The 14,050-nt window shown below is 43.2% G+C and overlaps 1 protein-coding gene across 1 annotated transcript; it reads left to right on the forward strand.

The window, feature by feature from the left end:
• The first annotated feature begins 187 nt into the window (after positions 1-187).
• Positions 188-11,953, forward strand: LOC139650855 (upstream stimulatory factor 2-like). The gene is made up of 9 exons (XM_071527639.1): positions 188-266; positions 575-694; positions 1,495-1,648; positions 3,861-3,948; positions 5,767-5,805; positions 8,116-8,174; positions 8,520-8,614; positions 8,699-8,827; positions 9,733-11,953. The coding sequence occupies exons 1-9, from the start codon at positions 243-245 to the stop codon at positions 9,820-9,822; spliced, it is 798 nt and encodes a 265-aa protein (XP_071383740.1). The 5' UTR covers positions 188-242; the 3' UTR covers positions 9,823-11,953.
• Positions 11,954-14,050: the final 2,097 nt, after the last annotated feature.

A 14,050-nucleotide genomic window follows, 5' to 3' on the forward strand; every position in this document is an offset into this window, starting at 1 on the left:
AGTCCGGTCTGGGATTGGCATGCGGCTGGTGTCACATGTCAGTCAGGAGGAGAGTCACATGATTAAGAGGTACAAATACTGATTCTTTGTAACAAACAAGCTGATTTTCTAGACTTGTTTTTAAATTGAATCAGGCGCATTCTGAAGCATAAGCATATTGCCCGGGATGGTGAGATCAATGCACTGCTTAGAGCAGGACTGTCTAGTCAGATACCAGGCTCAGCTGAACTGAAGCAGCAGATATGATAAACAAATCTCCAAGTAAGGTAAGGTTTTGCATTGTACATGGGACAATTACATAAAATAACGGCTGATCTCTCTCCGTGAATTTCCAAATTCTCTCTATCCGTGTGCATACAGACACACATACACACTAAGCTCCAACACACAAACTAAATATATCTCAGCCTCATATGTTCATGTGCCTTGTGTTTGATGTTTTGTTCTCTCTCTCTCTCTCTCTCTCTCTCTCTCTCTCTCTCTCTCTCTCTCTCTCTCTCTCTCTCTCTCTCTCTCTCTCTCTCTCTCTCTCTCTCGCTCGCTCTCTGCCTGTGTCTCTCTTTCCGCCCCTCAGGTGACGTACCGTGTTGTCCAGGTAACGGACCAGCAGCTGGAGGGACGAGACGACGGGGGAGGAGCGGTGAGCGTCGTTTCTACGGCCGCCTTCACTGGGGCTCCTCAGGCAGTGGCTCAGGTACCAGAACACCCCCCCCCCCCCCCCCTTTTTACTGATGAACACAGAGCAGCAGGTTATACTAAATTGCTGGTTTTTAAGAGTAAATACACTCTCCAGCCACTTTTTTCAGCTGAAAATTAATGAAAATGTATCATGCTATAGTGAAAGACATCAATCATGTTAAAAATCTTGACATTATAGGTGTAATAAGATGTTCACCATCCCGTAGCACAAAATGGAAAATGGGGTTTGATAGGACTGTTGATCAATACCAATGATTCAGTGACTACTTGATAATGTGCTGTGATTTCTATGAATGCAAAAAAAGGCCATAAAAGCTTCTTTAACAAATTTTAACACTTACTATCGAAAATCAAACAATTCTGAATTCATAGCATTGAAATATTTTACATTGAAAACCATGTATCTGAATATATTGGTTCTGCATTTACCTCTTTGAACTTTAAAATATGAAATTTCTTGATTTGCAATTTCAACAGCTGAAATTTCAAAATCATGTTGCACTTGTAGCACTAATTTTCCATCATAAACGTGTTAGCGTTCTGTAATCTCTGCTAACATGTCCCCTGCTGCCCCTTCCCCCTCTCTTTATCCCAGCTGTCAAACTGCACTGTATCTTGCTTGGGGAATGTAGGAGGGGTGCCAGTACCGAGTCTGACAAGAGTCTGAGGTGTGCTGTTGCCTACTGTGACTGCTCTGTTGCTACTTGTTAAAGCTCTCCCCTCTCTCTCTCTCTCTCTCTCTCTCTCTCTCTCTCTCTCTCTCTCTCTCTCTCTCTCTCTCTATCTCTGTCACAGGCTGTGATCCAAAACCCTTTCAGTAATGGAGGAAGCCCAGCAGGAGAGGCGGTGGGAGGGGAGACGCGCTTCGCTTACTTCCCCGCCACCGCGGTGAGCGACGGGACTGTGTCTGTGCAGGCCACCACGGACCCCACACTCACACAGGCAGGGGGTGAGTCAGTTCTCACACTAACTTGGGCTGAAGCTTACCACAGAGCTACAGGGCTAATTTAGCCATACCCCTCAGTGACAAACAAGACTATAGAGGAGTACCAGACAGGGAGAGAACAACTGCCTTCTTCTCAGTATTGTCATGAGTGAAGCATAATGAGACGCAGAGAAAAATAATCCATTCTACCTTCAAGCTAGGGCTACACAATATTGATTCTAAATCATATTGCCTTTTTTTTACTGAATATTTTGATTGAAACATGAACTGTGATGCATGTGGATACAGTTTTTTCAGCATAATTTCTCTTTCACTGCTTCAGCAATTTTCCAAAAAAAAAAAAGTGTTTGAGGGTATTAAGATGCTGTATGCTAAGGATTTGCTCAGTTTGAATAAAATGAAAGGTTTCTGTCATGCATTATTGATTTATACGCAACAGATTTTGCACACCATCAGAATATCTGTGAATCTGAAACATTTCTCTCTATGAGAAAAACATGCATCGTCTAACCACTCAGAGATTGCAGTAGTCAAATAATTGCACAGGCCTAAATGAAACTAGTTACACTGATCATGTTTACTTTGTCACGTATCCTCCTAGTCTTCTTCTCTTTTTCTTCCCTGTCATGTGGCATTGTCTGGCTGTACTAGCCTCTCCTAGCAGTTTTCTTTTGGAGGTTCGGAAGAAGCTGATGGACTAATTTTGGTCAGGGTGTCATTAGCTGAGGGCGTCTGTTGTCTTGGTCGACCCCGAGAGCCGGGTTGCAGCCGTCCAGCTCCAGGCAGCTCAGAAACTATTATACAGAACCAGTGTGTCCATTGCTGCAGAGGGTTTTCGGTTTAGGGCTGGTCCCTCAGCTTTTCCTGATCCCTCAGGATTTTATAGATCTGTCCTGAGGGTCTGGCGCCTGCTGAGGCATACACGTGTGGAGGGTGTAGTGCCTGGACTGTGGGGTATGGGAGGAACCTTTTTTCCATAACCCAGTGGTTCTGCTCGACTTGGGCGTTCTGCCAGCCTAAGGATGCCGTGAGGGGCTGCCTGGTGATGCCACAGCGGGGGGGAGTTCCCTCTACTGAGCCTATCTGCTGAAACTGGGGGTTGGGAGGAGGAAGGAAGACTTTCTCTTATCAAGGTCTAGGGCAGTTTGGGAAGGCAGGGGGTAAGGCCCTGTATGCAGGAACCTCAGGATCTTATTGTGGGTGGAGAGTCCTTTACAAGCTGCCACTTCCTACGAGGTCAGGGGACTTGCAGTGGAGGATAGTAGATGGGACCTTGGCGACAAACCGTTTTCTGGCTCGGCTGGATCCGGGGGTGGGCGATAGGTGTCCTTTCTGTGGAGTATCAGAAACTGTTGTCCATGTGTTTTTGCAATGGCTATGGGTGACGTGTTTTGTACTTGTTGAGTGTCCTATGTGACAGTGTGTGTCACATAGGACACGTGTGTTGCTGAATTTTCTGTCCAATCAGATTTGTGTCCTCCTTTCTCCTCCTTGCAATATATTCTATATAGATATTCATCTTCTTGTAATTACCTTTATTGTAATCACCTGTGGGCTTGTTTATTCCCACTCCTTGGATTGCATATATAATGTTGCCTTTTTCTATTGTTGATTTGTTGCCGTCTGGACCGAGACGTCATGGTTTTTAACTAGTAAATAGAGATCTAATTTTGCATTTTGAGAGAGTGTCTTGCCTTCTTATCCTAGTATAAATTTTTACATTTAAGGTAGCACCTCTTCTCTAGTTGCTGGAGTGGGAATCTCCCTTTCACTGAATTTTCTGTTTGGCCTGAGCATGTTGGAACGAGGTGAGGGGGTTGGGTCCTACAGGCCCTGTAGCAACGCTGAAAGGGATGAAAGGGTCTCTGCACGCCTTGCAGTATGTGCAGTATGAGTATTTTTCTCTCAGGCATGATATTGTCTCATTTATGAGTGCTTTGGGGCTGCACACTGCAATATTTACAGTGGGAAGGAGGGTCTGACTGTTTGTATCTAGATGTTGATTGCACCTGTGAGCGCTCCCAGCACTGCAAATATTGTTGTTGTTGTGGTGTGTGGACGGGGGGTTGATGAGTTTTTAAGCTGATTTTAGTTATGTGCTCTGTTATGTTGTGAGATGTTTCATTAAATAACATCAAAAATCGAAGTCTTCCCTGCCTTGTCTTTTTTCTCTCTTTCCTCACTCCTGAATTAACAACTCCTGTCCCTTCCGCAGGTCAGTTTTACGTGATGATGACCCCCCCTGATGTCATTCAGACAGGCACACAACGAACCATAGCCCCACGCACACAGCCCTACCCTTCGTGAGTATCAGCTCCATTAGTTCCCTTCTTGGGACGGAGACAACATTGACATTGCAGTCTGAGCCACATCTACTAACAAACTAACCATGGCTCAATACTCAAAAACATTTTTGGTATCCCCTATGTAAATGCCACAGGAAATAAGCTGTTTGGTCATTTTACCAGGCAGTAAGTTTTCAATTGGATTATTGAATTTTTGAGGATTTTTTTTGTTGTTCAAAAGTAGAGGAAATTGCTGTTTAATGTTCAATGCTATAGAGCCATTCACAGCTATTAAGTCAATTCTGATTCATTTATACAACATGAAATGCTACTGTTTTCTAACTTGGTCCAGACTGTGTTGCTGCCTATGGAGTCTCTCTTTTCTCTCTCCTGAACTTGCTGAGAAGGGTGATGTTATATCATGGATCTTTATTTCAACACATCCTGGTTAACCTGGTTTCTCCCTCTCCCTCTTCTCTTCTTATGTTGTTTATCTCTCAAACTCACAACACGGATCATAATAATCATGCATCAAAGGGATCCGCCTCAGACTTTCTCCAGCTGTTAGTCACATGCTGGTGATTGCTGTTATTATGATAATCAGCAGGCTCACCTGAGCACAGCAAAATTGACTTACAGCTATTTTCATTGTATGCTACCAGTACCAGCCGAGTTCTGGCCTATTAGCGAGGCCTATCATTTAGAAAAATAATTCCAACATGTTTGAGTTCAAAGTATGCTTGTGTACCAGAAACACATAGGCACATGAGGCATGTGGCTGAGAGATGCAAGGTCCTTTAACATCAAATTATGTATTTTTTCCATCGTTTGGGAAAAGCCAAAGCAGTCTTTTGCTTTTTTGGTCATCCAAAATGAACACATGACCTATTCTCAAATTGAATTAGCATTGAGCTAAGGAGGATTTCTTCCATTTTGCACCATGCTTATCCTTAACCCTTAACCCGTGAAACTGACTGCATTTTATTAATTTAGCTAGTGCTCTTCTACAGAGTGACTAACAGTGGTTCAGTGTCTTACTGAAGGGCACTTTTGCACGACACATTCACGCTGGCTGTTGATGGAGACACATTGGCTGTTGTGGGGGTCAAACCTGTGACCTTCCAGTCGTGGGACAGGCCCTTTAACCTCTAGGCCACCCCCACTGCCTACAACATGCCTGCAACATGAATACTTCAAACCAGTGTATTCATTAGAGGCCTAGTGATAATTTTTAGGGGGTGTCATGTCGAGTCTCATCACACACTTGGCTCCTGATTACCTCCTCATTATGATACAATTAGTTTAACAAAAGACACAAACAGTAGACACTCAACAACACTATTAATTGGCCTGCCTTTCATTTATTATTTGTCAAGTCCGGTACATGGATAGACAACAAGGCTGTTGACTGCTTCTGTCTCTGTCACAGAACTTGAGATTTCTCATCTCTTAGTCTCCTTTGTTGTGGGCAGCATTATGGGGAGTTCTGGATCCGTTTTCCTAATTTTGGCAGCAGATCCGCTGTTCTTGATGGTGCTTGATGTTCACAGCATACGACAGACTGCTTTACAGTCAGGAGTGAAGAACAAGCTTTGTTGCAGAGTGTGTCTGCATTTCTGTGTGTTGAAATAGGGAGTATAATGTTTTTTTTCCATCTGTCAGTATGCCTATCCGCAGTGTGTTTGTTTCTATTTATTTCCTTCTTATATGAATTATTTATAATTTTTTGTCACAGGCTTCAGGCTTACATTAACGTGTAAACTAATTAACATTGACATTATCATTGATATGTGAGTAAAATGAATGAAAACTCCCCACCTTACCTCCCGTTTGCAGAGATGAAAACGAGGTGCTGCAACATGAAGGTTTAAACTGGTGAGGACAATTTCCACATTCCCCCACACTCCTTCACAGCAAATGAACTAATCAAATTAGATCACAAGAAGAGAGAAGAAGCACACAAACCTATGCCCTCCTCTCCTTTCCCATAACTCCCTGCTGATTTCCCCTGCTCTTGATGTGTGAGACACAGATGTAGCATTTCTTCAGTGTTGACCCCGATCCATTGTTGTAAGTTGTGCTTGTGGCAAAGTTATTTTTCCATTAGGACTTAGAAATTAGGTCATTGTTCTCCATCTGGAAACAGATGGCTCTCTCCACACTGTTATTTTAGTATCAGTTTTAAAGCGTGCCCTGTCTTAGCTGTTCGAGCATGAGCTTTGTTCTTTCATTTAGCCTAGTTTGGAATAAGTCAGTGGCAAAAGTATTCGGACAGTATTCAGTATTCACCTTAATCTCAACTTGTATTTCTTGTCAAAAGGTGTGTCAGGAATATTGGGACAAATAAAGTAAATGAAAACCATGCTTTACCAATTTTGGTCATATATCCTTTATATACAGCAATTGTAAATAAAGGGGTTTTTGATCCATCACCCTTTTCTTTCATTGTGGAAATCATCCATTAAGAGACTCTGCCAAGCCTAAGATGCAGTCCCTTGTATCTCAATGCACATAGGTTATTTTGCACAGTGTAGATGAATTTGACTGACACCATGTGCAGGCCATGAGATGATGTAATGGCTTAAAAGTGGACAGCCAGGTGTCATCAATTGAAAGGCCCTGCTTGCAACCTGACACCCGACAGCAGACATCCGCCCTGCTGAAGTGTCTTTGAGCAAGGCACCGAATCCTTACCAGCTCCAGCGGTGCTTGCTCTGTAACGGACCCTCCACTCTGATTTGCCTGTGAAGGGGAACAAGTGAAAATAGGCTTTCTCTTTCAAGGATCAATAGAGTATCAAAAAAGAAACCTTGTCCTCCTCTACATCCATACTTGAACTTGTATGGGGCGCTTCAGCAGTGGGGTTGTGCTCTGCTAATTTTCTTATGGATTTCTCCGGCGACAATAACTCTCAGGAGCCCTCGGATGAGGTTTGCCTCTGTAAGTTGTGAAAGGGGAAAAAGACTTTCCTCCAGGCCTGTACATTTAGTTATTCATACAGTCATCCACATTTTTTACACTGCGCCTAAGAGTACTGTAGAGCAGAATCCATTATACAGCTGAAATCCCATTAAGATGCATTGAGATACAAGAGAGACTGCAGTTTGGCGTGGCTGACTATCTCAAAGGAAGATATCAGCAGTCTAGTTAGGTTGATGGGTCACAAATTCAACACCATAGAATAAAGGTGTTGAAAGAGGATAGACAAAGCCATGTGAATGACCTTGCATGACATTAATTTATTTTGTTTTTGCGTCCCATTACTTACACGTAGGTGAAATAGGGGAAACTCGGTGCCGCACAAACTATTTAGATACTTTCTGAAATGCTTTAACATACAAGAAAAAATACCTCAAATTAATAGTATAGAGTGTACATTTGCCCTATAGATTTTTTTGATGAGAAATACAGATTTGTTGAGTTTACAGCAAACCCATCCCACCCCCCCCTAAAAAACCCATTTCGCTGCACTTTCCATTCTTTTGCCATGGACTGTATTTCACATTAATTGGAGGAAATGCAGTATTAATTGTATATTTCATTGCATTTTTCAAAAACATGGTTGGGATATAGACAAACAAGCTATGTCATTACGTATGAGTGTGCCACTGGCCTGTTCATGCCTTGATGGGTGGTTGGATAAAACTCCCTGTCACGTCTCAGGGACTTAATTAACACAATACCTAAGGGAAGACACCGAGACAAGAGACAGTTGTGTCATTAGCCGTACACCCAGACTCCAATAGACAGCAGCTGGTTTTCTACAGCGGTGTAATTTTACAGCATAATAAAACAGTGGGCTCCCTCTGGGCCACACCTGGGAAGAGGACAGCCAGCAAGAATAAGAAGTTTGGTGGTCCAACCGGGTCTCAGTATTCCAGTCAGAGCATCCCCCGCTCCAGGCCATGAGGTGGTGTCATGCCTGCATATGTTGCCTCGTATGGCTGTACCTCAGCATGCCTACCAAAGCCTCCACACAGCCTTAGAGGCCCTCCTTGAGTAGCACAGTGGTGGTGGAGAGGGCTGTGATTATAAAAGGGGTCAATTTAAAGATAACGGTGAAGAACAGGTTTTAATTGGCACAGGATTAGATGAATGCGGGGCTGAGGATTTGTGTCTGATTGTATGGAGAGATAGGAGGTATTGTAGTGTGTGAAAAGTATTTAATTTTCTGTCTGTCTGCAGGAAAATGGATGGACCTCGAACACCAAGAGATGAGAGAAGGAGAGCGCAGCATAATGAAGGTGGGCAATTACCCATGATTGTGGCTTTGTGTGTGATCAGAGACAATGCAACACAATGCAGTGTGGTGCCTAAATGTAGGGTTTGTTGCAAGAAAATCACTGAGCTCTGTCAAATTGCTCCATCGGGAATAGATAACAGCAATTTTTTTTTTGGACTGGCCACTAGGGAGTGCTGTTGAGCTGTCAAACTCAGACACTATTAAGTACCTGCAGCCACTGAAATGAAAGGCTCCAGGAATGAACCTGCTTCTCAGAACCAAAATTACCCTCAACCCCCGCATCTACAAAACATACTACAGGGTATTTGTGTCTCTGATCTGTTTCTATTTTACACCTTCCCAACAGTTGAGAGGCGGCGAAGAGACAAGATCAACAACTGGATTGTCACCCTCTCCAAGATCATCCCAGACTGCAATATGGACAGCACCAAGACCGGGGCGGTAAATCAGTCTTTTACCTTTAGCTGTTCATCTTGTGATGAGGGTCAACTTGAATCTGTGTGACCGTTATCTTTGTCCTTCTAGAGCAAAGGAGGCATCCTGTCCAAGGCGTGTGACTACATCCGTGAGCTGAGGCAGAGCAACCAACGGCTGCAGGAGAGTCTGAAGGAGGTGGAGAGGATACAAGTAGACAACGAGCTGTGCAGACAGCAGGTGCCCAATCAAATGCATGAAATCCAGTCCCCACTCTAGCTAGCAGCTATGGCATCAAAAGAAGATGCCAGGACTCCAGTAAGGGGTTAAGAAAGCTATGAATGATAATATGTTGAAATCTTGCTTGGTTTGTTGTTGCAGGTAAATAAGCTGAGATGTAATAAGGTAACCACACTAGGCTGCATATGTGGCTGTGAAGATTACTATTGCATTGAATGGATTAGTTTGCTTTAAAGTGCACCACAACACTCTTTCGCTTCACTCTCAGCAGCATGAAATCCATCTAGCTCCATATGTATCTTCATTTCTCAAAAAACAAACCCCCTGAGATTTCAACCTGTATAGATTATCATCACAGCCTGACAAAGAGGATCAAAGAGTTTGCAGTCATACAATGAGATGTGCTACCTGAAATCAGTGCTTTGAGAGACTGTAGGAATAATATGCTGGGGTTGTGTGAGGACTAACAGCATACTAATGTACTCAAAGTATTGTGAAACCTTGCAGCTCAGAGGCTGCCACATGTCTTCGTTCCCCATTGAATCCTAGGCCCGCGAGGCACTCGGCAATATATCCTTATTCTGATGCTCAAAGCTCAATATCCTCTCCTCAGTCCCGCAGTGGAGAGGCAGTGAATTTGGGATTCACCCAGGGGAAATGTAGCAGAGATGACATACCTTGAGATTTGATAATCCAGTTGAGTTGTGGGCAGGAGTGTGTTTGAAAGGGGCTGTACACAGTACTCTTTAATCCCAGGGATTGCATAGCCCCATGTGTACATCAGAAACATCTAGCACTTCCAGTCATCAAAAGGAAAAGTTTGGTCTGTAAACTTGGAGCTATATTTAGCCGTCACGGGGATGATGATTTTGCTAATGAGATTTTTTTTGTTCTTTGTTCTTCAGATCGAAGAGCTGAAGAACGAGAACGCCTTGCTCCGAGCGCAACTCCAGCAGCATGGCATCGAGACGGTCGGAGAGACGCCACCGCAGTGAGAGAGAGAGGAAAAGAACAGGGAGGAGCACCACCACTCAGACACATAACCGACTCGGCAGAAAAGAAGGCGAGACGATGGAAAAAATCGACTCGTGAAGAATCACTTTCTTTTTTAGCGAATGCATCCTTCCCTGGGTTCCCAGGTTGCGAACCCCTCAGCAGCCAATTTTGGCTGCACTTGACTGTTCCAATCCTATTGAGATAACCACCCGTTACAACTCAGTAGAAATGTGCTCCAAGAAAATATGACCACTCACCACCACCAGAGTGCTTTACTAGCACTAGGAAAGAGAACCTTTGCTGAACTCCTCCCTCGTTTCATATTTATGTAGCCTCACTCATGGACTATGATGTTGACCATTTGTCATTTGATTTGTTCCCTGCCAGTGTATTTTTTTTCCCCATTATTAATCTTTGACTTAGTTCATGCTTTTATTCTGGTGTTTGTGTTTTTTTGAGTTCTGTATTTTGTTGTTTTTAACTGTTTTAATTTATTAGTCCGCTTGCTGACAGAAGCCTTGATGGAGACCAGTTACATTGAATCTCATGCACCCCAGAGAAATAGATTCAAGTATAAATGAAAACACCAAATTATGCAAAACATTGTCATTCTGCAGTCAGAAATAATGTCTAGGCTTTATCCAAGTCACACAGATAGCTCGGCTATTGTTCAGAACGACAAATGAGCTGTGCTTTCTAAATACGACAGCTCATGGTGCTAGGATGATGTGTGTAGATATGACTTCCAACGTATTAATACTGATGTTACAGGATGTTAGAACAGTTTGTCTCCGGGAGTAAACAATGGATTAATGGTAATCAATAACTCATTAACTTCATGCTGGCCTTTTTGTCGTAATAATTACCAGTAAGTATGCGCAATCTCTAAGCTTGATTTGAAAGAATGTGGTCTACTCAGATTGTGGGGCATTTGATTGACCAGAGAAACAAAAAGTCAAGGAAATGTCATGATTTCGAAACATCCAACTGTTGAAATATCATTAACATGGAAGGAACATGCAGGAGATTGTCAGAGGCCAGCGCTCTGGGTTGTGGACTTAACAGGAGTGTAGTGCGAATTCCAACTTTTGCCAAACTAAATATAGGTACTGCAGGTTTTATTTTCATCTTTTGTTCATGTGTGATTTGCCAGTGTCTCAATATGTGTAAGAATAATCCCCACATGTTTCATTTCGAGCTGTTTGCTCTATTTTGGTATTGCAACACTTCAAATGGAGCTCAACGCACAAGGGGGGGGGGGGGAAGCACCCTGGAGAGTAGTACTGAAAGACTTTCTGCTCACTATGGAAAAAGAGAACAGAGAAATTCTGTGTTGCACTTCTTAGCTGAGCAGAACTCGCTCTCCTTGGTAAGAGGAATAGTTGCAGAGTGGGAAACTTGAAAATTATCCCACATATTTCTCCACCCACTCAGGCGAACAATAACTAAGCTGTAATTGGTTGTACAAACCGAAAAAGCAAATATTAACAATGTTGATGATGATGTGTATGAATATACATGATGTATTTTTGTTCTCCTGCTTTGGGCAATGTGAGTGAAATTGGAAGAGAGATCTCAGGCTTTGGAGTCACTTATTAGAGCATGATTGCGTCTCCCTGTATCAACAGCTCAGGATCTAGCAAAGCAAAACCAACACTCAGACCCCTGGCAAAATCATGCAGACTATCACATTTTAATATCTCACACTCTGTAAGTTAACGCCTTGTGCTTTGGAAGTGCTGTTCTGCTCCCACTGCTAGATTCAAATCTGAAGTGGATGGTGCAAGTGTCTGATCCATCAAAAGAAGATCCTAGCCAAAGTTGAATGATAGATGTTTTGCAGTAGAATTGTATACACCTTGGTGAGAGGAGAGAAGATATCCGAGAATGTGAATGTGAAGAGACATGAATAATGCTTTGGAAGACAATGATGTTTGCAAATGGAAGGTCATCCGTGGCTGATTTTTTTTTTTTTTTTTTTTTTTTTCCGCATTTCTTTTTTTGAAATGGCAAAGGAAAGAAAACTTAAAAGCCTCTTTTTCTCTCTGTAGCAGCCTCACTGTTCTCAGGTTAGATTGTAAGACATCTTTTCTAAGTAAAATGGTGGAAAAATAAAAATTTCACTGGCTAATAACGTTGATGGGCTGTGTCGTGGCTGATTGACTTTCCCCGTGTCTTGGGCATCTTAGTTAATCTATCCATCCATTATTGTTCATGGAATTAATTGATTAATGCACCGGTAAACTTGAAATCAATAAATGGCTAGAAGACAAGAAGGGCACCTTGGGTGAAAAACAGTAATAGTGGATAAAAGGTACATCTAAGCCCTCACTGAGATTGAGCTTGACACCGCTGGTCTAAAGCATTTATGCATCACTTTGCTGTTCTTAGGGAGCGGCCACTTTTAGGATAAACTTTTAACCATGCAGTGCACTTCCACACAGTCACACTATTTCTAACTCTTAAAATAGCTCTTAAAAAAGCTCTTCGTCATTATCTATCAGCATTCATTAGGATGACACCATGTGTTAAATTTGCCTCAGTTTTGTCTTTTGACCCCCCCGATGTCTCTTGGCTTGTCAGACGGCCGCCATTCAAACACACAGCTGGGCAGGCAGGCAGGCAGGCAGGCAGGCGTCTGTGTGTCCCTGGCTCTGTTTGAAGTGGCTGATCTCTGATCCCACATACCTCTCTGATTGGGACATACTCTCTGTCTCTGTGTCTGTGTCTTTCACCCCTATACCTGTAACGGCTCTCTGAAGGAAAGCATGCAGGGTTGAAAATGAAATCCGTTTGAAAAGGAAATCTGAGCAACATAGATGTGTTGGGGTTCTTCTCTAGCAAGTGTGAAATGTTTGCCAGCGAATACAACTTCCACCTTTCAGAACTGATAATTCACTTTAAATTAATTGATGTATGAACTGCAGGAACGTGTCTTAGCTGTAAGCAATGAATTGTTATTGCTGAAATGTCTTTTAATGGATTTGAAACACTGTGGTCAATGTTTTGGAAATTACTGTTTCTAAGTCTAATCTCTCTGTTCCTCTTTATGTCTGGAGGGTGGGGCAAAGCAACCTGCTGTAATTCATTTATGTGAATTGGAAAACAGGGTTCTTTTTTAATTATTGTGCTCAGCCACTTCTACTGCTGCACATGGTTGACTGATTTTCATGGAAGTCATGCTGAAGGCCAACACATGCTGCTAGAAAACCAGGACTACATGTCCTGCATACTTGTGTTACCTTTGTGCTGTGAGCTGTTTCTTGCAGAAACACACTGTCAGTAGCTGGTATTGTCCTCTGCCTAATTCACAACCCCTCTCTCTTGGTTGTTATGTGTCGAAAATGTCTGACAGAAAGAGCTTTGTTCATACCTGCATGTGTACCAGACAAACTCTCATCTTGCTTCATTAATCACTAAGCAGCACCGTAATGTCTCCCTCACAAAAGTATCACAACAAAGGTGTGTATTCTGCCGCAGTCAAGTAATGGGGGCTGGGAATGTGCTCAGAATTTCTGTCGGAGCAGCTATGGCCTCACCGTTTACAGCCTGTAGGGAGGCACTGGTCAAACTGACTGGGAAGTGTTGAAAACATAAATTTGGCCCAACACCTAAAGGTTGTTGGGGGGGGCACAGTTTGGTTGCCCCTACAAAGAAGAAGCTAGATGTTTTTGAAAGCCAGATTTATGAAATTCTGTCTTATTCTTACGTAACATAAAGATTTACCCTTTTTACACCGTTCACTAATCTCCTGGAACTTCCAAAAAAAGATATTGTAACATGCCTCTTCTTCCACACAAATTGGGGAATTCCTCACCCTCAGTTGCTCAAAATGCAGCAACCCAGTAACCTGAGCTCCACTCTGCCCCCTGAGGTTGACGAGCTACACTGCGTTTGGGCGACATTGCGGTCGTCGGGTGCAGCGCGTGGTCGGATGGCCGCTACTATAATCCATTCGCATGTTTATTTGCTGATTCATGTGTTTATGAAGGACCAACACTGGTGCTGCCTTGGCCCAGTTTTGAGGGAACATGCAAACACTCAAGGCGACAATCTGGCTGTGTAGCCTGAGGTTGTGGAGGAGGAGGAGAAGGGCAGTGATGGTGGGGGGGGGGGGGGGGGGTTTCATGCGGTGGGTTTGGCAGCAGTCAAGCTGTCATGGTAGTCAACGTTCTCACTTTAATTTGTGGAACCTCTCGTGGCGCCATATAAAGCAGGTTGGGAAGG

This window comes from Centroberyx affinis, unplaced genomic scaffold (assembly GCF_046629955.1).
Source record: "Centroberyx affinis isolate AG114_WGS23_722 - 3 ecotype Tasmania unplaced genomic scaffold, CSIRO-AGI_Caff_v1 ptg001554l_1, whole genome shotgun sequence".
NCBI lineage: Eukaryota > Metazoa > Chordata > Actinopteri > Beryciformes > Berycidae > Centroberyx > Centroberyx affinis.